Source organism: Diplotaxodon limnothrissa, linkage group LG7 (assembly GCF_057381915.1).
Source record: "Diplotaxodon limnothrissa isolate DT_005_m linkage group LG7, D_limnothrissa_male_GT1.1, whole genome shotgun sequence".
Classification (NCBI taxonomy): domain Eukaryota; kingdom Metazoa; phylum Chordata; class Actinopteri; order Cichliformes; family Cichlidae; genus Diplotaxodon; species Diplotaxodon limnothrissa.
The window spans coordinates 19,312,312-19,333,668 of record NC_140602.1 but is presented as its reverse complement, the minus strand read 5'-3'; the positions used below and the strand labels follow the sequence as shown (position 1 = coordinate 19,333,668).

General features: G+C 41.4%; 2 protein-coding genes across 4 annotated transcripts in view; one reads left to right on the top strand and one right to left on the bottom strand.

Annotated features, from left to right (window-relative positions):
- Positions 1-1,109: 1,109 nt before the first annotated feature.
- Positions 1,110-6,810, top strand: adck2 (aarF domain containing kinase 2). The gene is made up of 8 exons (XM_085357636.1): positions 1,110-2,382; positions 2,539-2,685; positions 2,825-2,953; positions 3,034-3,129; positions 3,236-3,514; positions 3,802-3,933; positions 5,752-5,805; positions 5,908-6,810. Exons 1-8 carry the CDS (start codon positions 1,519-1,521, stop codon positions 6,046-6,048), a joined length of 1,842 nt encoding a protein of 613 aa, XP_085213762.1. The 5' UTR covers positions 1,110-1,518; the 3' UTR covers positions 6,049-6,810.
- A 1,908-nt stretch (positions 6,811-8,718) lies between these two features.
- Positions 8,719-21,357, bottom strand: part of srpk2 (SRSF protein kinase 2) — a 52,902-nt gene continuing 40,263 nt past the window's right edge. For 2 of the 3 annotated variants that reach the window (XM_085359388.1, XM_085359390.1), the window contains exons 10-15: positions 19,835-20,755; positions 17,332-17,432; positions 16,394-16,501; positions 16,223-16,292; positions 14,417-14,509; positions 8,719-10,613 (exon numbers count right to left, since the gene is read on the bottom strand). In XM_085359388.1, the coding sequence (XP_085215514.1) occupies positions 10,429-10,613; positions 14,417-14,509; positions 16,223-16,292; positions 16,394-16,501; positions 17,332-17,432; positions 19,835-20,755 (1,478 nt within the window). In that variant the 3' untranslated portion in view covers positions 8,719-10,428. Of the gene's footprint in view, positions 10,614-14,416; positions 14,510-14,797; positions 14,891-16,222; positions 16,293-16,393; positions 16,502-17,331; positions 17,433-19,834; positions 20,756-21,357 lie in introns of all 3 variants that reach the window. The other variant, XM_085359389.1, reaches the window with a different exon arrangement.

Below are 21,357 nucleotides of genomic sequence, written 5' to 3'. Positions count from 1 at the left end.
ATTCACTTCAGGTCTTCTCAGCCTTCGAAGGCTCCGGCTCTGTGACTCAGTCACCCTGGTAACTCCCAACAGCTGAGCGACAAGTATTGATAAATGTTTCTCTGCACACTGTGAAATCTAATGTGTTTAATTAAAAATATTAAGAAGACTGAACTTTTTTTTAAAATCAATTTGTTATTAGAACTCAGTTTAAGTAAGCTAGCAGTTCTTTTTATTCAAGAAGCTGATCAACTCAGTTTATTTGAGTAGTGTTAAATTCTAAAAACTAAGTAAGCTTTGTAAAAACATGGATTCTGACCATCCTGAAAAGTTGCCGGAGGTACTTGATTCAGTCCACAGGATCAGTCAACGACGTAAGTCCTCTTCTGAGCTGAGTCAATAGTAACACCAAGGTTCCTGATAGGAGGTTTGGCAAATGTAACAAGTGGACCCAAGTTTTCCATAACAGTAGGTACAATTTTTTTAGGAGCACAAACAAGGACTTCAGTCTTCTCATTTAGCTGAAGAAAGTTTTCAGCCATGCAACCTCTAATGGAGTGTATGCAAAATCTGTAGCTTGGAAACATCTTGGGGCTTAAAGGAGATATATAACTGAATATCATCTGCATAGCAGTGGTAAGAAATATCCTTAAAAGTGCTCAATAAGTGCTGAAGAGGAAGTAAATACAACATTTCCAGCTCATTCAACATTTTTAACTTAACATTCAGCAGTTATTTCATTTTAGCTCAAAAACATTCAGCTATCAGCATTCACACTGCAGTTTCTTCAGAAAATTCATTTTCTAGTATTATTAATCGTGTGCTTTTGCAAATAATAATAGCAAGAAGCGCCTACAACAGACTGCGCACGCGCAATACGGAGGTTAATTTGAGCCATTGCTTCTGCAAGTTAAGTTGAGAAAAATTATAATTTCTTAAATACAGAAGCGTGACACGAGACAGACCCACAATGTGTGGGATAAGAAGTGTAGACACGAGAAACTAAACGTGTTTTAATTTTTGTTTTGAAACGCTGAAAGTTTTTTTCGTGATTGTCACTGCACCTTTAAGATAAAACCACGTGACCTTGTTGCTATAGCGTCATATCCGGACGTACTCTGTCAGTGCAATGTTTCCATAGATGTTGTGTTATCAATGGAAACGAGGAAATCCACATTTAATTAGCTGGCACAGCAACGCCAGCTGAAGCATTAAATGTCCGGTTTGTCCACATAAGTAAAAAGAGTCATCGAGTTTCTTCTCGTCTGTCAAGAAACTGCAGTAACTACCGAGTACCGTAAGTTCAAATATTGCTACCAAATTGTAGAAAAATAGCTAAGTATGCTTGTAGCCTATTGTAGCGCCAATCTAGTTTGCATCTTTACTTTAAAGTGTAATCCTCTGGGTAAAACCTGCAGTGTTTACCAAGAGAGCAAAGATTATATTTTACAGATGACTCCTAAAAGGTGTTTCGCAATACAAAACTAGCACATGTGGATCCGTTCAGCTGCTGGACTGAGCTAGCAGCTGTGTGACATTATGATCACGATAGCCCTTGGAGCAAGAGGAGCCCTCCTCAGCTTGAGGTGCACTTTGCAGAGAGCAGGCTCCTTTGCAAGACTTGGACTCATTCAGAACACCAGATCCGGTTTTGTTAGAAGGGGGCAGATTTTAACCCGCATACCCAAGATTACACTGCTATGTTGGGGTGCAGTCAACGGTTCTTTAAGTGCAGTCAGATGCCAGGAAGTTCTTGTTCAACCCCAGGCTTCGGAAAAAAAGTCTTTGGCTAAAATCCAAGTGCACAGACTTATATTTTTTCTTCGCCTCAGCTTCCGGGCGTTGGTCCTGCTCTTCAAATTTGTCCCCCTTCTTCTCCTTTACCCCTTGGTTCTGGTGTTTACCCGCTGGATGCCTCATTGGCTCGATGCTTTGCTGTGGGTGACTGAGACCTCTGGTCCTACTTTCATCAAGCTGGGGCAGTGGGCTAGTACTAGACGAGACATCTTCTCTCAAGATTTCTGCAACCGTTTCTCCAGGCTCCACATCAAGGTACGCCCTCACTCCTGGGCTCATACCAAGCAGTGCCTCCGGCGGGCTTTTGGGGAGGGCTGGAGAAGGGTTTTGGTGTTTCGGAGTAAAGAACCGGTGGGATCAGGATGCATTGCACAGGTATACCGAGGCTGGGCCAGGGTGGACCAAGTGGAGGACCCAGCTTTCCAATCAATAGTAGAGGAGATGGAAAAAGACGATTTGTTGGAAGCCTGGGAGATCCCTGGTTTAGGGGGCATGGCAAGATCTCTGAGGCAGCTCTGGAGGGGGAGTGGGGAGGAAGAGAGCAGTGAGGACAAAAGTCTTCTAGATGGTCAGCAGGAGGAGCACCTGATACCTGTGGCAATCAAGGTCAGTCTTGCAAGATTGTTTCCTCTCCTACAGATTCACATCACAGTCATGGAGTGTAAATAAAGGAGAACATGCTGTATGATTTTTTTTTTTTTCTTTCTTCTTTTTCTTGCACGTTATGTTGGGTGTGTATAAATTGTATCCGATTCGTTGTAGGTGGTCCATCCAGGAGTGAGGAGACAAGTGGAGATAGACCTGTTGCTCATGAAAGCAGGTAGTTGGCTTCTGCACTGCCTGCCTGGACTCAAATGGCTCAGTATTTGTGAGATAGTGGAGGAGTTTGAGAAGCTCATGACCAAACAGGTGATGTAAAAATATTCAGACTCCTACATTTAACCTGGCACAAGCGTTTTTTTGACTTTGCACATGACTTTTAAATAGAGCTTTAGCATTCTGTGTACTAAGACAGGTCACAGTTAGGTGCGATTTCCATGCGTTTTAGATTGATCTCCGTTTTGAAGCCAGAAACATAGAGCGTTTCCAGACGAATTTCCGTGATTTTGATTATGTAAAGTTCCCTACTCCTTTGCGACCATTTGTCACCAGAAGCATCTTAGTGGAAACCTTTGAAGTGAGTATAATGATCTGCAAGTAATTGAGGTCATTAACTGATGACAGCATAGTTCAGTTAATATTCAGCCTCCTTTTCAGGAGAGTGAACCCATTTCAAACTACTTGAGCTCCGAGGTACCCAAGGAAGTGAAGCAGAGGATAGCCAAGATGGGAGTAGACACGCTGCTGAAAATGGTAAGATCCACAACCCAAGGCAATTGGTGTAAACGATAAATGTTTTATATACTTAAGGATGTGTGCAGAATGCTATCATGTGACAATGTAAACTTCTTTATTCCAGGTTTTTTTGGATAACTTCGTCCATGGGGATCTTCATCCAGGCAACATACTTGTCCAGTGTCAGGGTCCTCTCGCTGGCTCGGGAGACGGTACTGGTATTTCAGGGGAGCACCATGGGAAAACCACGCTCACTGATTTGTTGGACACGGTGGTGGTCAGTGTCAGGCCACCGCCGTGTCCTATCCAGCTGGTCTTGTTGGATGCTGGCATTGTAGCCCAGCTCGGTGACCGTGACCTTGCCAACTTTAAGGCTGTCTTCACAGCTGTGGTGCTGCGTCAGGTAGGAACCGATGCAGGAAAATTTTATAGCTTCTTTAAGATGTACTTTGTGCCATTTTATGTAAAGTGCCTACAGCACTTAAGACTAAGTGTTGTGGGGGTGTCTGAATGAAACTGTGAAGAACATCAATGTATAAGCTGCCTAAATGTGAATGAGAACAGTCTTTAACTAATCTGCAATGACGATAAGTGTTTGAACAGTGACACAGCTTTGGTCATTTGTACACCACCACCCATGAAACAGTCACAGAATTTCTTGTGTGGCTTTTTTTTTTTTTTTTGTCCCAGGGTGAGCGTGTGGCAGAGTTGATTCTGAATCATGCCCGAGCTAATGAGTGCAAGGATGCCGCGCTGTTTAAAAAGGAGATGGCTGAGCTGGTGGATCATGCCCTCAGCAGCAACACCCTCTCACTGGGAAAGGTATGAACCAACATTTGCATTGTGTGTGTTATGACCAGGATGATGATGGTGGTTAATGTAATACAGTAGAAGACATTATAATATTATAGAATACTTTTATTTTTAAATTTAGCACTCCTTTTGTGATTCCAGCAACTTGATACATGTCTATTTTGTATCTGTATTGTTTGCTTTTAGAATTTTTAATCATTTTCCTCTTCACTACAGCTTTCTGAAAAATGAAAATGTGTAGATAAAATAAATTGGCCTCAACATAAATTCATGCAAAACTATTCTTATCTAAAAACCTTCTAGTGAAGCAATAAACTGTACGAGAGGCCTGATCATAAAAATCCAAAACCAAAGCTGTTGTGAATTTGGCCAATCCAAACTCAAATCAGTTATTGGTTTTCATTTTTGTGTGTGGAGTCAATGTCTTTGTCGTATTTGTATGTGGAAGTTACGTAAACTATGAGGAAAGTTTCTTGATGCATTCTCAATCATCCAGGAAAGTAAATCTCCAAAAGTTGATTCTGTTCATCTGGACGTAGCGTTTTGTGGGAGAAACGTTTCGTCACTCATCCAAGTGACTTCTTCAGTCTCAGCTGACTGCAGGTTTCCCCAATCTTATAAACAGTACATTTGCATAATGACTGAAACCAGCCCACTGAAGGAACAATGGGCTGGGAGGTCAGTTCCTTAATCCTCGTTGGGATCCTAATTCCTGTGGCAGGTTAGCCTTCTTAGACTGTGAGGTTTCCGTCAGTAATGGGGGACATCTAAAAGCTGACGTGTACCGTAAACCTACACATACGGATCAGTATTTAAGGTTTGACTCTCATCATCCACTGGAGCACAAACTGGGTGTCATTAGGATGCTACAACACAGAGCGAACACCATCCCCACTGACACAGCGGCCAGGGAAGCAGAAGAACAGCACATCAAGAAGGCCCTGAGTAAATGTGGTTATCCCAGCTGGACTTTTGTCAAAGCTGGAAAGGCAACTAAAGAAAGCTCCAGTCGATCCAGGAGAGAAGGAAAACCGCTGCCCAAGCGAAAACCTTTTAAACCCCAAAACACGCTGCGCCAAAACTTGGTCTACCCCGAGGATCGGGTCCCCTGACACAGAGTAACATAGTGTACGCTGTTAAGTGCCAGGAGGATTGCCAGGATTTATACATCGGGGAAACCAAACAACCTCTGGCGAAGCGGATGGCACAACACAGAAGAGCTACCTCGTCAGGCCAGGGCTATGCAGTCTATTTACACCTACAGGCCAGTGGACACTCTTTCAAGGATGAGGATGTACAGGACAGGGAGGAACGCTGGTTTGAGCGCGGAGTCAAGGAGGCCATTTACATGAAAAGGGAAAGACCATCTCTGAATCGAGGAGGGGGCCTAAGGGTACATCTTTCGCCATCTTACAATGCTGTGATTGCAGCCATTCCCCAACTCTGTGACTGGTACTCATGGCCATTGATCAGTGGTCTTTGATCAGTGGTTGTTGATCAATGGTCATGAGAATTTGCATAATTAAGATTAAGGAACTGACCTCCCAGCCCATTGTTCCTTCAGTGAGCTGGTTTCAGTCATTATGCAAATGTACTGTTTATAAGATTGGGGAAACCTGCAGTCAGCTGAGACTGAAGAAGTCACTTGGATGATGACGAAACGTTTCTCCCACAAAACGCTACGTCCAGATGAACAGAATCAACTTTTGGAGATATGAGGAAAGTTAACACAAATGTTAACACTATGGACAGGCTTCACTACATAATCAGTGATTTTTAATAGTGGTTACATAGTTCTTTGCTGGGGTTTGTTTTCTTTGCTTGCAGGTCCAGGTAGCCGACTTACTTTCCAGAGTCTTTGGCCTACTCATCAAACACAAGGTATAACATCACCAGGTTTTTATACTTTAAAAAAAAAAATTGATCTTAACAGAATCTTATTTATCTGTCAAATATGTATTTCGCTTGTCACCGTGTTTCCAGGTCAAGCTGGAGAGCAACTTTTCCTCAATAATTTTCGCTATCATGGTGCTGGAAGGCCTGGGAAGGTCTCTCGATCCCAACTTGGACATTCTGGATTTAGCCAAACCCCTGCTGTTGAAGAACTGTGCCTCGCTGCTGTGATGCACACACAAAGGAAGCAGCTGTATACCGTATTTCCCGGACTACAAAGCGCACCCGAATATTAGCCGCACAAGCTAAAATCAGGGGAAAATCCTGTTTTGTACATACATTAGCCGCACCTGACTAAAGGCCGCAGGTGTTTCAATGTTGACTTATCATATGTAAGAGAATATGCACAAAGGGAATTGTCAGGAAAGAGATGGCTGTTTGGAGACACACCCCTTTTATTAATATTTTGAAAAACAAGTTATGGGTACATATTTGCATAACCTTTTAGGTATATGTACAAGTAGCGGTAATTACAAGTAGGAAACATGTACTGTGCTTCATAAATGAGTAACAAATGTAGTACATAACAATAACCTACAGCACACCAGAAAAATAGATTCGGACTACCTTTTAGGCTCAGGTGCAGCGACACGGCTTTAACAAGAAGAAAAGTCAGTCATTCACCACCATCTTCCTGCCCACTAAAACCACCAAAGTCCTCTTCTCCAGTGTCGGATACAAACAGGCTCAGGATGGCTTCGTCATCCACTCTCAGCTTCTTTCCTTCGTTGTCACTTTCAAAACCAAAGAAATCCTCGTTGTCAGTGTCAGAGTCGAACACCCTCAGAAGGGCCGTGGCGGTGTCCTCCTCTCCATCATGCAGCATTCAGCCCTTCGAAATCCGTTGGTGATCATTGATGTTTTCACACTTTTCCACGCTGTCAGATTCCACCGGTGGAGTTGAGCATAACTTGCTTTTCGCATTTTTTTTCGCGCTACTTGTACGGCACTATGTTGTCTGGCGGATGGACACGTGACCAACACACCACTCTTGAACCCCGATACTGTGTGTCTGATCACATGCCCTTCCGCCAGGCAACGTAGTGCCGTACAACAGCGGAACAAACAAAACAAATCGTCTTACGATATGACAAAAATCATGGACAATCCATAGAAAAGCCGCACCTGACTAAAAGCCGCAGGGTTCAAAGCTTGTGGAAAAAGTAGCGGCTTATAGCCCGACAATTACGGTAATAAATGTACACACAAGCGTAGTATGCCTTTAGTGGATCTACAGTTCATGTGTACATCCTAATAATACCATGACGTTTGTCTTTAGGCTTACAATGCAAGATATTCCTGTGTGGCATACACGTCTCCTCCACATTTCCATAGTGGTGATACCAAAATATACCTCATTATATGGTCAAATTTGTGGGTATTCCCACTTTTATCACTCCTATTAGGAAATGTTATCTGTTTGACTAAAATATCCACTACACCCCTTGAAGTTTATTGCAGGCTGTTGGCTGAGTCGGAGGGGGGAAGTGGCACCAGAGGGCATTTGTTGGGATTTACGATCTAAAACAAAATACTGCTAAAATCACATGTTGATATTTTAAAACACATTTTAATGTTTAATGACTAATATTGATCTCAGGACATCTATTATCACTCCATCCTTTATTGAATCCTAAAAATGTAATTGAGTGGACCATGTTTGCTTCAGTGTGAATCACAATGTACTGTATCACATTCTTATACACTAGGTTGACAATGTGTTGACTAATTGTAACACACAAAACTGACCTGGGTATTGTAGCATACACTATATTGCAGAAAGTTTTGACTCATCTGCATTCACGTGCATATTGAACTTTCATATTGTTTAATATGTGGGCTCACCCTTTGTCGCTATAACAGCTTAAAGTCTTCTTGGAAGGCTTTCCATAAGGTTTAGAAGTGTGTTTGTGGGAATTTTTGACCATTTCCAGAAGCACATTTGTGCAAGAAGCTCTCTATGCACTGTTCTTGAGCTAATTTCTGTAGCGACTGACTGTGCAGCAAGTTGGTGACCTCTGCACACTATGTACCTCAGCATCCCATGATCTTATTACACAATATAATACCACTAACAGCTTGCTGTGAAATACTTAGGAGTGGGGAAATTACTTTATAGACCTGTGACAGTGGAAGTGCTTGGAACACCTAATGATTTGGATGGGTGAGTGAATCCTTTTGGCAATATAGTGTATTTTTGAAATTATTAGATTGAATGTGAGTTATTTATGTCAATAAAAAGAGAACCTGTAGTGACTTTGTTTTCTATTCATTCGATGCCTTTAGTTTGCGATCATAAGTTCACCGGACATGTTTAGGTCGACTGCTGCCAAGTGCAACTTCAAAGCAGAAAATTCACTGCATCAAGGGCACAGGATCCATTAATTTACAATTTTATTAAATCTGTCAATGAAAAACAGACAAGACGCGATTCTGTCAATATCATCAGGAAGAACAGTCAGTATGGCTGAGAGTGAGTTCAGGAGGTTTTGGTGAAAAAGAAACCAAATAAAATAATAAAAAGAACCTCATCACAAAATCCTTTATTGCAAAACTGTTGAATTTTTTTCCCCATCACGGGCCTGGACAAAGCAGCACTATTCAAGTAGGGAGGGAGGGGAGAGGTGCAAAGTGTAAAAAAACAAAACAAAACCTCTTAATAATAATAATCATCATCATTAATAATTGCAATGAAAGAAGAAATAAAAACATCTCTAACAGACAAACACAATCACCTCAGTATAAGACGAGATTCTGTTCACGGTCACGACAACCAGAGAAAAGTTTTATTTTTTTCCATTTTTTTAAATGAATTAAATAGTTTTTAAAAATATCTCACCATTTACTTATACTCATCTTTTGTTTTCATTTATTGCGAAAAAATAGGCAACTGGACTAATTGTGATGATGCGAGTTTGTGGTTGTCTGTGTGTTTGACAGAGCATTACGGATTAAGTAGAGAGATACAGTGGAACGTCTTGGAGTGTTGGCACTGAGAGCAGCAGCAGTGTGGCAATGCAGTACTCTCGTCCAGCCACCAGGTGGCGCAGTTCAGTCTGAACATTCCTGCAGGGTTGAGCTGTGGCAGCCCACCCAAAAACAAACAAAAACAAAAAAACACTATATCAGAGGAAGTCAAGTTCTGCCAACAACCACCTCTGTATTTTCTTTCTTCTTCTGTTTTTTTGGAATGATGCTTGCGTGTTGAAATGTTGTCCACGGTCGCTTATCTGTGTTGCCAAATCTCAGTTCTATATACAAAGGTTTCAAATCCCTGAAGGACATCTACAAAGACAAGTGCAACCTCCGTGTGACCATCCCATTTCTGGAGAAGCTCAGGGAAGAAAGGGTTTCTTTATAAGGACAAAAAAGGGGAGAATAGTACCAATAAGTTCTGGTAAACGTGCCACAGTAGGAATTAACAGAAGTGTTCTCGGGAATAAAAGTCAAGGAATGATGGATCAAGATTTAGGAATGTCAAAAGCTGGTGGAGAAGGGGACTGTAAAGTAGCCACCTTCATTATGGGGGCACCAAATATCCTAACCTAATGTAAATCTTTCTAACAGAATGTCCAAGAGGTGTGATGAAACAGGAAACAAAGCATCCATCATTTGTTTCTCATAATCCTTCATGCTGCTCCTTCAGTCTTCTCCATGCATTGTTAAAAAGAGTCTCTAAAGACCAAGCAGTTCTCCTCTTTGTTGAACTGATTGTATTTTTGCACAGCCCACACTGTTTCTGTCCTCCTTTTCAGTGTGCTGCCCCCTGGAGGACTGGCTGCCCTCCAGCTTTCTGCAGCAGTCCCCGGGCAGGATCATGACGCTCATTTAGGAAGGGGAGAGAGGCAATGTGGGGAAACAAACAGGTCACATGGGTGTTTTGGGATTCCTGGAAGAAATTAGGGTGTAAACTCGGAGTTTGATATGGGAACTTCTTCCATGGTTAGGAAAGGAAGTTAGATTGGGGAAAAAAGACGAGGGTCTGTGTAGGCAGATCACACACTCATCTGAGTTTGAGGCCCTGGCTGTGTAAAGGTCATGGCAGATGGAGCTGTGGGCCATCAGCAATACATCAAGGCTACTTGTTGACTTTTCTTTCAAAATACTGAGAAGATCAGCAGCTGTCCATCGCCCGAGACAGATTTTTTAAAAAATTATAATTAGGAAGAGACAGACAGATGTAAGAGACTGACCGGCATCCTGACGGCAGAAAAAGAGAAGAAAGCACATTTCTTTCAGGCAGAGCCCAACTTCTCCCTTTTCCAAAGTGGGCAGCATTCATCCTCCAACAGTCTGATTGTTTTTGTCATTTTATCTCCACAAGTTCGTCTTTACATTCCTTTTGGGAAAAGAAATGTGGGAGGTTAAGCATTTTCAGGTAAGCATGAAATGGATATGTGAGATAATGCATTAAGGAGGTCCTTCTCATCTGTTGCCAGCTTCTTTCCACATCGGGGTTCCAAAGGCTGCCACCAGGGTGGGGGTGGTGTTTGGGCTAACTGTTGGGTGGGCAGCGGGGAAGAGGAGGAGGGCGTTGCTCAGTGTTTGTGGCTAGGAGTTGAGCCACGGGTGATTGAGGCATTCGCCGGCCGAGGCCCTCTTCTCAGGCACCATCTCCAGCATGGGCAGAAGGAAGTGAGTGAACTGACCGGCGTCTTCGTGCGACCAGCCGTACTTCTCCACCAGCACGTCAAACAGGGACCACGGCTTCAGCTTGGTGATGTGCCGCAGTTCACCTGCAGAAGGCCACACACAGCAGAGTCACTGGCATGGTAGGATGAACTGGAACGTTTGAAAAATGTTGGTCCCAACAAATTTAAAAAAAGGATTTCTTGAGTAAAGGAAAAAGACTGGTGGTATATAATGTTGACTTGCTTTCCACAAATACCAGAAAAAACATGAAAATAAGCAAGATCTGGAATCTGTAGCCAAATCCTGCTTATTTTCACCATCGTTTTGTTTCGGTACTTGGCAGAGCACAAACTGTGTGTTAATCTGCTAAAACTAAGAGATGTGACTGCGGCATAGTTGTTTTTGGCTTTTTTCTGGGATTTGCTGATCACGAGGAAAAATACAAAACACCACCAGCCGTATCCTTTAACTCTAGAAGCACCCAGACATGCAGATAGTACAGCTTTAGCTTTGGCCTCTGAGATTTCTGCCTTTTCTCCAGAACAGTGGAGTTAGAAAAAAACAATGGTGCCCACATCAGTGAAATCCTGATAATTCAGCAGCAACATCTCGTTACAAAAACAGTTTAATTTCTGTTCAGAATTATTTAAAGAAAATGCAGCAGAAAAAGTCGACAGCATTCCAAAGTCTTGCTCATAAGGAATAATCAGAGATTACTGTTGTTGTGAAATTGCTTTAAACAAATAAAACTGTTATACACCATGTGTGATTAAACTTGACACATTGGTAGGAAACATGGCAGTCGGAAATAACTTTATTAAGTTAAAGTGAAAAGCATGCTTTGTGGTTTTTATTTTAAACCTAACGCTATCTGTGTAGTTATTTGTGAGTGCTCACTAAGAAACTATTGCAATGCAATTTAAAAATAACATTTTTTGTGGATTACTTGTTTACACTCTACCTCTGCTCCAATCAGCTGGTTGTTTATGTGTAAGGCTAACAGGGAAGTTCCAGGAGTGGCCTCTTGTGGACAAATTATGCAATATTAGCACTCATAACATGTCTGAAGGGTGTTTCTTTCATCTCTTCTCTACTTTTTAAATATTCATGGTTTTTAACATTATAAATGTTGTTACCAAGATATGATCAAATAGCCAGTATTAGCCAATATATTGGTCCCTGTCGATATATTGTGATCTCCAAATATCCACTTGCTGTAGGGATTACTGAATAGCTGTGTACACAACTAGAAGTGACTAGTTATACATAATTTTCTTTATGCCTTGAAAAGCATTCAATTTGATATTTAAAATGGTGCAGGAACCTGCTCACCATTTTTTCAATTACTAAAAAGAAGCTTCTCGTGCATTGTCATGATTCAAGCATCATTAACAGGAAACTGACAACACTTTAATCACTGCCATGTCATTACACAACCAGTCCTTATTTAGTGTTAGTGTTATTGTAAAAACTGGCTTATCACCTCAGAACAAGACTTGATCAGTTTTCAGACTTTTACCAGAACCCTGAACTTTTCCATACATCACCCAGCGGCTGATGCTGTCAGATCAGACATTGCATGGTCTTTAACCTGAGAGCTCCCTAGTACAAAGAGTGTGTGTGCAGTCTGATTGAAGCCATATGAGAAAAACGCGGGTAAATGTATGGTGCAATCATAGTGAGCGAGAAGGTGTCGCGGTGAAGTGACTACAGTCAAGCCAAATTTCTTCTGCTACATGTGAGAAAAGCAGCTGTGAACAATGTTCCCACCAACATTATTAAGAGTTCATGTGTAAAAAGGCTTTAACATCATTAACGTGCATGCTGCAGGTATCAATACAGCAAACGTTAATCTAACAGTTGAAGAGGTTGCTGCTGAATCTTTTTTAAAATGTAAAAATACTACTGGAGGCAAATCTATATTTTTTTCTTTTCTGGGTATTTTGGTGTACCGGTCATATAATCAGATGCCACATTAGGCTGTGATTATGCAGGCTTCAGCCAAACAGTAGCTGATTTCACTAATTACTTTGCCTCTCTGTGTGTTTGAAGGTTTGCTAATCAGTGAGGTGCTGTACCAATGGAGTGAAAACCTGCAGAGTCTTGGCAGAAAAATACACAATAACAGAGGGTACAAGAGGGACAGAAATAGCCAAAGACCTGGTGAGGTAACAGAAACAGAAGAGAAAAGAAAAGGATGGTGTCTATTATTCAGGAGAGGAGGAAAACACAAGTCTGACAGGGAAGCAAGCAAGTGTGAGCGAATGATTAATGATCGGAGCGATCGAGACCGAAGGTCCGGTTCAAACCACGGCTGCCATGGTAACCTCTTTTTCCTCTGCAAGATGGGAGAATGGAAACTGTTAAGAATTCTCCAGCTTTGTGCAAACATTCATTAGGAAATGTGGTTTTTGTTAGCAGGATAAACCCTTACAGCTGTTATTCTTTCCTATGCAGAGTATAGTTTTTCCAGGTGTTTTTGCCTCCAATCAATATATCAGTGCACATGAAGTAAACAAGCTGCCAAGGCCGTCTGACTGCAACATGCAGTCGAAAGCGTCTCGGCAGACGCGAGAGAGTCGGTGCGAGGAAGTCAGACCCGATTAACAGAGCACCCGGAGATAAAAGAGAGAACACTGAGACATCAAGTGCAGGCTCAGACCTCAGATAGAGACAGGATCAAAGGAGAAATATTCAGGTCTCATGACACATTAAGAAGAATATATGAGCAGAAAGGAAAACGAGAGTGAGTGAGAGATTGCAAGGGTTATCAGCTGTATCAATCACAGGTCCATGAACTTACCATGCTCACAGGTGAGTAGGGTCAGAGAGGTGCATGACATACTAGAGAGAAGCCTTATACACTGTCATTGCTACTAGTTTAACTGGCTTTACCTGGTCATAAACCTGTAAACTATTAATCCTAACTTTGATATATAGGAGGCACTGATTAAACACATTTAACTGTTTCTTTTGGAATTTACAAAGGATATAAAACTTATTTGTTGGTCGGGATATATAATAAAAATATGTCACTGTGTTGTCTGTGCCATGGGGAAAAAAACTGAATGAAAGGCAGATGTGAAATATCAAAGTGTGACATAGATTTTAAATCAGAGGTAATTATAGCAAGCTTACATTTATCAGTCTGGTTAATAATAACTTATAATTTACAGATATTTAGTTAATGTAAATATTCAACACCCGATCTCCTTGACAGTGATCACCTTCTGTATGAATTTTACTGACTAGCAGAGATCAGAAGTGATTCTTAAAAATCATTTAAGAATCATTAAAAAAACAGATATTTTTCCTATTAAATGCACATGTGGAGTTTTCTAGAAGTGCTTTTAAAATCCTTTTTATTTTGTTATTAAGTTATGGAAACTTAATAGAATCCGGCAGTGTTTAAAATAGATTTATTGCACACATTTGTTTATTTTATCTGCTTTGAAAATCACTTCATTTTGATGTTTTATTGTCAATTCATTTTACTTTTGCTTGTTTCGAGGGTTCGGGTTTGCTCATTTCAGTTTTAAATGAATAGTTTTATTTATTTGGAGTATTTGCTGAGTCGGCATTTATGAAGTTCAGAACAGGCAGCACAACATTTAATGCCATACAGATGTGTCAGTCTTAATAAACAGACAAATCAATGCCTCCTGATGTTTGCTGGGTTGACAAATTTGACCACACTGACAGAGACTAAAGGTAAGGTCATTTCCTGTTTAACTCTGTTTTAGTTTAGTTATTTAAAAAAAAGATAATAATTTTAGTTTTCTTTTAGTTGTTACTTTTTTCACATCTGTTGGTTTAGCTAACTATAACAGCCCAGCTCCTGACACACTACCGCTGTCCCTTTGGCTCACACTACCCTTAACCAGTCATCAACCACGGAGTCGTTTACCTTTCTTGGTGAAAAACTCTCGGCTGTACTTCCCAGCAGCGACCACTTTGCGTGGGACCTTCCCAAGGAGCTCCATGATCAGAGCGATGTGGTCTGCCCACCACCACATACGTCACAGAGGGAACAAGCACGGTTCAGCATTACGGCATGCACACACATCAACACGCACATACACTGGCTGAATGGTACCGACACACACTGATGCCTTGGGGTACACCGCAGACGCGCTTAGAGACCGATTGGTAATGCAGTGAGAAGCTTGTTCTCGATGTTTTAATCATACTTTCAAATCTGATTTTACAATGGTCTGCCAGTGCATAATTTCTGTCCCTCTCAGACATCCGTGTGTCCCAGTCCCACCAGCTCTCTGGCCAGCGCTACCTCTTCTGTTGAAGAACTCCCGGGAATATTTTCCGGAGAGCGCAAAGTGCCTCGGAATACAGCCCAGCAGCTCTATGATGTGGGCTATGTGGTCTATGGAGGAGAGAGGCAGGTCGGAGGAGGGAGAAGGGAGAGAGAAAAAGAAAAAGAAGAGGAAGGGGGCAGGAAATGTTGACAAAGAAATAGAAATATAAAAAGAGTAAAGCCAAAGACGGTAGAATTAATCGAAAGAAGGATGAAACACAGTGTAAGAACATTGTAAATACAAAAAAGGGACAATTACAGGTACAAAACATTGAAAAAAAAAGGAAGTGTGAGGTATAAAAAGATGGGGGGGGGGGGGGGGGGGGGGGGGGGCGCATAAGGAAGGGATAAAGAGAGGGAGGAAAAAAAAAGAGTCAGACAGTAAAGGAAACAGCGTGTGTTAGTGAGCTGTGCCTCCACAGGTGAGGAAATGAAATGAATAAAGTGACATGTATTTAGATTCAGATCTGAACGAACTGGATTTTCAATCTGGCCTCAGTAGCGGGAGATCAAAGGTGACCCTCTGTAAATAAGCATGCCAGAATAAAACTGACACTGGCTTATTGCCTGTGCAGAACAGGAAGCAGGGAGCCAACTATGTGTCACATGCTCTGAGGGGAAAAAGACCCCCCCCCCCCCTGAAAACACAGCACAATGAGCTGAGACAGATCAAAGACCAGATGAGGGGAAGTGATAAAGAGAAATGTGGGGGTGAAGCTGCACAGTTTGGTAATGTGACATGTTTTCGCGAGACATAACATTTAGAAGAATTAGTATGATTAATGACTGGAGTCCACATGCAAAGGATGGAGAAAGACCAGAAAACAGATACACGTAATCTCACAGGACACTTGGCTAATGTTGGGCTAAGGTTTGAAGTGTGGGCTTGGTGTGGATGTGTGGAGGCACAGCAGCAGATTCAAGGGACAGAATTTAAAGTGGATAGAAGGATGTGGGGAGAGGGGTTGACTAAACTTTAAACTAAACTGATTTTGGCTATTTTTTTAAGCGCTAACAATACAAACTACCTTTTTAAATTACAGCTTTTCTCCATTATCCGATAAGACACAAAAGCCCCAACATTATTGCATAGGGATAAACAAAAGTATATTTTTCAAGTCTTTTTCAATTATTTATTCTATTCGTCCTTTTATGATTTCAGTTCTATTTTAAAATCTGTTTTACATTTCTATATAAAGTTGATCAAATAGTGGAGAAAAACTGTGAAGCTAATTATTTACGCAGTAATATCAAACAGTTTAAACACTTTGCACCAAACATCTCCAACATTCAGTTTAAAGTTTTAAGATTAAAAATATTCAGCATTAATTCTCCAGTGGAAGCTGCTGCTCCTATATTTGGAAATAAAACAGTTTGTGCCATAAAGATTTAAATACTCACCCTCATCGCGGGAGTAGTCTTCTCCAGAGTGAGGCTCAAACAGGTAATCTCCAGTGGCCAGCTCAAATGCCTACAGGAGGACATACTGAGTACGCCTCTCAACGAATGATTGCAAACTAGTACAGCTGCATATATGTATGTAATAATGTTATTCATGTGTGTTCTCCTCACCATGCAGGCGGTGCTCCAGATGTCAGCAGGAGTGCTGTAACCCGCTCCTATTAGGACTTCGATGGAGCGGTACTGCCTTGTCTGAATGTCCTCTGTAAAGTGCTTATGCTGTCCGCGAAATAAGAGGAGAGGAAGGATATTTGTTACTAAAATTTTTTATTAGGATCTATCAATAAAACATAGTCCCTGTCTTACATCTTGATATGTTTTCGTCTGATCAGGGTCCACTTGTCTTTCATCTTTGGAAACCAAACCCTGTTAAATTCTCCGTGCAGTCCTGCCTTGCCGAGTGCAGCTGGCTCAGTGTGTGTTACAGTCTCGATCTAGACATGTGTGGGATGCTTTTATTTACACTTTCATCTGTTGTTTTGTGAGACTGTGTGTAATTGTTGTGCGCAGGATTTGGGATCAGATTAGCGCATCTGAACGATGGGTTCTAGCGGCGTTAGCTGCTGGAACGCGCCTCCTGCCAGTACATTCGTTTCAACAGCCGGTCTCTAATAATGGCTGCTGCACACAAAAAAAAAAAAGCCTGCTGAAAGCAGAGCTGTAATTGGACCGCTGAAGGAAACTCGGAGTTTGATGTTATGCTGCTTCTTGTTTTCCTCTCTAAACCTCATTAAAATATCTGGACCTGTGCAACCTGTGGCGACTTGCCCGCCTACACAGGTTTCAAATATGAATTCTTACAGTGAATAACAATCATTTATACAGGGTACACAGAACACACCTCCAGAAACTCTCAGGCCTCTCTGAGTATGAAAGTGAGCTATTATGTCTTTAAAAACTACAGCATAATGCACCTGTGGTCACCTCTGGTTACAGCCTCTGTACAACTCATTATTCTGTTTGTCTTCAACAGAACATAAAAGGCTTCACCTTTCACTATTTAAAAATAGTCAAAATGAAATAATATCAAACTCCAGCTGCTTTCTTACCACCCAGCATGCATTTCCAAGATCAGCAATTTTGACTCGAATAGAGTCTGCGTTGCGCGGATCTAGAGGGTTGATCAGAAGATCTGCAGCTCTGGCTCTGACTGTCAGGGGACATAACGGGACAGCGCAGGATTAAACATACAGTAAGAGACAGCGTTTATACATGGTAATGTTCGAATAGGCGTGCATTTAAAACAAGGATCATTTCAGGTTTTTCTCTGGAAATCACGCCAGTCATCAAGTTACATGAGCATCCACTGACAGTATCACAAAGCCATGTAAAGAAGTAATGTGATGAGAAATTTGGCACCTTAATTCATTTACTGATACTAAAAAGAAGGCTGTAGATGGATGTTAGGTCAAAAAATAAAACCCTAAATGTATTTGGACACTAAAATGTAATAATGAGAAACGATATTATACTACATAGTAATAACATAATAGAAGTTAAACTCGAAACACAGCAGTGGTTATTCATGTTAGGGCGATCTATAAAAGTACATAAGATGCCGGTCTCAATTTTTAATTAAAATTTATAATTAATGTTGAGAGGAAGTCCAGCAAAACAAAATCGTGTCAATACTATATGAAGGCAATCAGATTAATGCAGATGAAAATAACTGACACGTAGTATTGGCTCAGTTTATTTTTTTTAATATTTCAGGATATTATTTTTACACACTGCTAGGCTTCAAAGTTAAATATTAAAATATACTTTTAGAAGGAATATTTTTAATGGATCAATAAATGATTGAAATTCCACTTTTTATTATTAATAATATTTTTAGTTTGAATGTTATATTATGTTTATTTTACATATAAAAATCATGCTGTGATATTTCAAATATGCTAAGATAAAATAAAAAGTTTATGAAAAAACAAGATGGGACAACAGTAACACTTCAAAAGCAACTACAATAAGAGCTTATGATAACGGTTCATAATAATGAGTTTAAATTTGTTGTGTAGTTAGAACCACTGCACTGCACAAGGTTTACTCAGACTTGGACTTGTTTGAAGTTGGAGATAAATCCTGTAATTAAAGTAAAAGTTTAGAGCCAACTGGTGATACTGAATCACAACAAGGACTTCAGACAATCACTTCAGTGAGATCTTGAATAATGTTTGAGTGTTTCTGGGGGCCTTTTGAGCTTTTATTGTGATGGGACAGTTGAGGGCAGACAGGAAAGCTGGAGGAGAGAGCTGTAGGAAATGCCCAGAGCATAGCTGAACCCAGGCCTCTGCAATAGCAGAGGGATATAGGTTCCTTTCTTCAACTCTATGAACTATACTACCTGTTGTATGTTCCCTAACAATAAATAATGGTAGAAACTCTGAGGCACAAGAACTAAAACATATGTATTGATGGCTTGAAATGTTTTAACCACTGTTGAGGTGAATAACAAGACTGTATAACAAGAAAAATGGTGGTAGCAGGAGAAATTGTAAATGGTATATTGTATTAAAAAAGAAATAAAAATGTATTCTTTCAGCTCAGACAAACAATGTTATTTTACCAGTCAGGACTTTTTTATTACCCAAAGCAAGAACACTAACTCAAATAAACAGTTTTGCACCAGGCTATGGGGGAAATGAATTTACTGCTAAAGCAAATAGCATGAATAACCAGTAAAATCAGATTTAAAAAAAAACATTAAAAGGCTTTTTTATGGGTTTCAAACTGAGGCAGAAATGAATAAAATGAATTAGTGCTACTGTCGATGTGCTTTAGTAATTGTCTCATGTTGAAGTGCTGTGTTAATACGTACACCGATGTGGTGAATTGTCACAGTGCTTACACAACAACGGCTAAAACTTTAAAATTAACTCTTAGGCAGTTGTTTGATATGATGGTTGTGTTGTAAGGAGATTGCTTGGCTGGTGTCTCTCTGTGCTGGAGCTATTGGGGAGTCTGATGAACTAAACCAATCCAGCTTAGTTGAGAGCAACTTTGTTGTTGTTCCCAGATGTTGACTCCAGTTCTTGTGGAGTACCCCTGACCATCAGTGGTTTAAATAGAGATAAACCATTAATCAGCAACAAAGTCCAACTCATCTGGTCATAATTATCTCAAGAGCCACTTTAATAATGTTTAGTGAGTGTCTTTGTCAGGTTGCACACCTATCGAAGCATTTGGAGCAGTCTAAGAGTAAAGCTTTGTGGCAATTTCCAAGCGTCATTGGTCTCTTTTTTGCGGGTGATGCGAGCTAATGTCTCAGTGCTTCACATGACAGAGGTGTGCATGAGTCAATGGGTGAGAGAGATTGGAGTGGACAGTGCATTAGTGGGCGGTGGTCACAGTGCTTTAGCCCATCACTCCATCACAAAACAGTTACTGACATTTTTAATTTGATCACATCTGGCATATTAATTTTCATGTTATACCTGCACCGGATGGTTGCTACACCCACTATCATTAAAATCAGTACTATTTTTCAGCCATCATCGTTTACATGCTCAGTATTAAAGTCTGAGTTTTGAAATTGCTATAATCCTATCTTACCTTTCGGTGTGTCTCCCGTGCTCGAGGAGGACACGGTGCGACTGCGGTCTGCAGTGGGGCTGTTGGGTGAAGGTCCTGCTTCAATGTCTGCCGTACCAACACAAATGTTGTTTCCTGGCTCGGGATCCAGAGGCAAGTCGGGAAAAATGGGAATTGTACCTAGATGCCGCTCACTGGAGCCATTGGTGAGTCCTGGCTCTCCAAGCTCGCCGTTATACATCTCATAACCAGAGCTCAGAGAGTTGTCCCTGTCTGTGTAGCTGAGCTCAGACTCCACCAGGGGGCAGAGAAGAGGCTCTGGGGTGGGGGAAGGAGGCGGAGGCGTGCCTGGGTTTGGTTTCAGTCCCTCAGAGCCTAACAAAACATGGCCGTTGGTTTTGACCGAATTGGTTTTATTGATGTGGGGTTTGATGGGGGAGGTGTTATCTGTGAGGAGGTCAGTAGTCGTGTCATCATCCTCATCTTCCTCCTCCTCTTCCTCCTCTTCTTCTTCTTCGTCCTCCTCCTCCCCCTCTTGCTTCTTTGAAACCTCTTCTTCCACCACCACCACAACCTCCTGCTCTGTTTTGCTCTCACTCTTTGGCTCCTCTGTCTCTTTATCCTCCTCCTCCTCTTCTTCTTCTTCGTCTTCTTCTTCTTCCTCCTCTTCCTCCTCCTCCTCTTCTTCTTCTGCTACCTTTTCTTCTGTTTCCTCCTCCTCATTCTCATTCTCTCTCCCTTTTAATCCCTCTTCCTCCTCTGCCTCTTCTGGCTCAACCTCTGCTTGTGTTGGATCTCCGCTGCCTTCCTCTGAGGCGGGGGGAATAGGGGCATCTTTTTCAGCGACAGGCGTAAGCTCCTCTTCTTCTTCCTCCGCCTCCTCATCAGGGTCATCATCTGTGATGTGGGTTGCCTCGCTCTGCTCCTGGGGAGGTGCTGCACCTAACATGGAGAAAAAAGGAAAACATTATAGACAGTTGGTGGGCGGGAGGAAGATGTACAGTAAGTGGAATCAGACAAGATGTAGGCAGAGAGAAAAGGAGCATGAAAAGAGAAGAAAGATCGGAGTGAAGGAAGCAAAGCGAGAATACAAGAATGAAAGAGGCAGAAGGTGCAGAGACAGAGGGTGGAGGAGGGAGACGGAGAATGACGTTTTTCTTTCTTTCTTTTTTTTTCCCTCTCGTGAATCAGCCGAGGCTTCCATACACAGCAGGACTAGCGTGGGTTGAGTGATTGGAGCCAATCCACAACCTATTCATTCACAGACAGACTAAAACCAAAACCATACAAATACTCACACGTGACGCAGATCTGTCAAAGCCAAGATCTGCTCTGGGATAACTCACCTTCTAGCTATTCACAACCTGAATACAGTTTTTTTTTTTAAATTAATTGCTCACTTTTCCCTCAGTGTATTTGATTGGAAACAATAAATGCAACCAGAACGTTGCATTACATCCCCGGGCTGCAGGAAACATTTCCTTTAGCTTAAATGGAGTCCAAATAAGAGCTAACTAACAGATTAGGAACAGTTATCGGACGCG

Coding starts and splice junctions, on each gene's coding strand:
- adck2 (XM_085357636.1), top strand. CDS start 1,519: ATGATCACGATAGCCCTTGGAGCAAGAGGAGCCCTCCTCAGCTTGAGG. Junction 3,130..3,235: donor TAGACACGCTGCTGAAAATG/GTAAGATCCACA, acceptor TCTTTATTCCAG/GTTTTTTTGGATAACTTCGT. Junction 3,515..3,801: donor CAGCTGTGGTGCTGCGTCAG/GTAGGAACCGAT, acceptor TTTTTGTCCCAG/GGTGAGCGTGTGGCAGAGTT.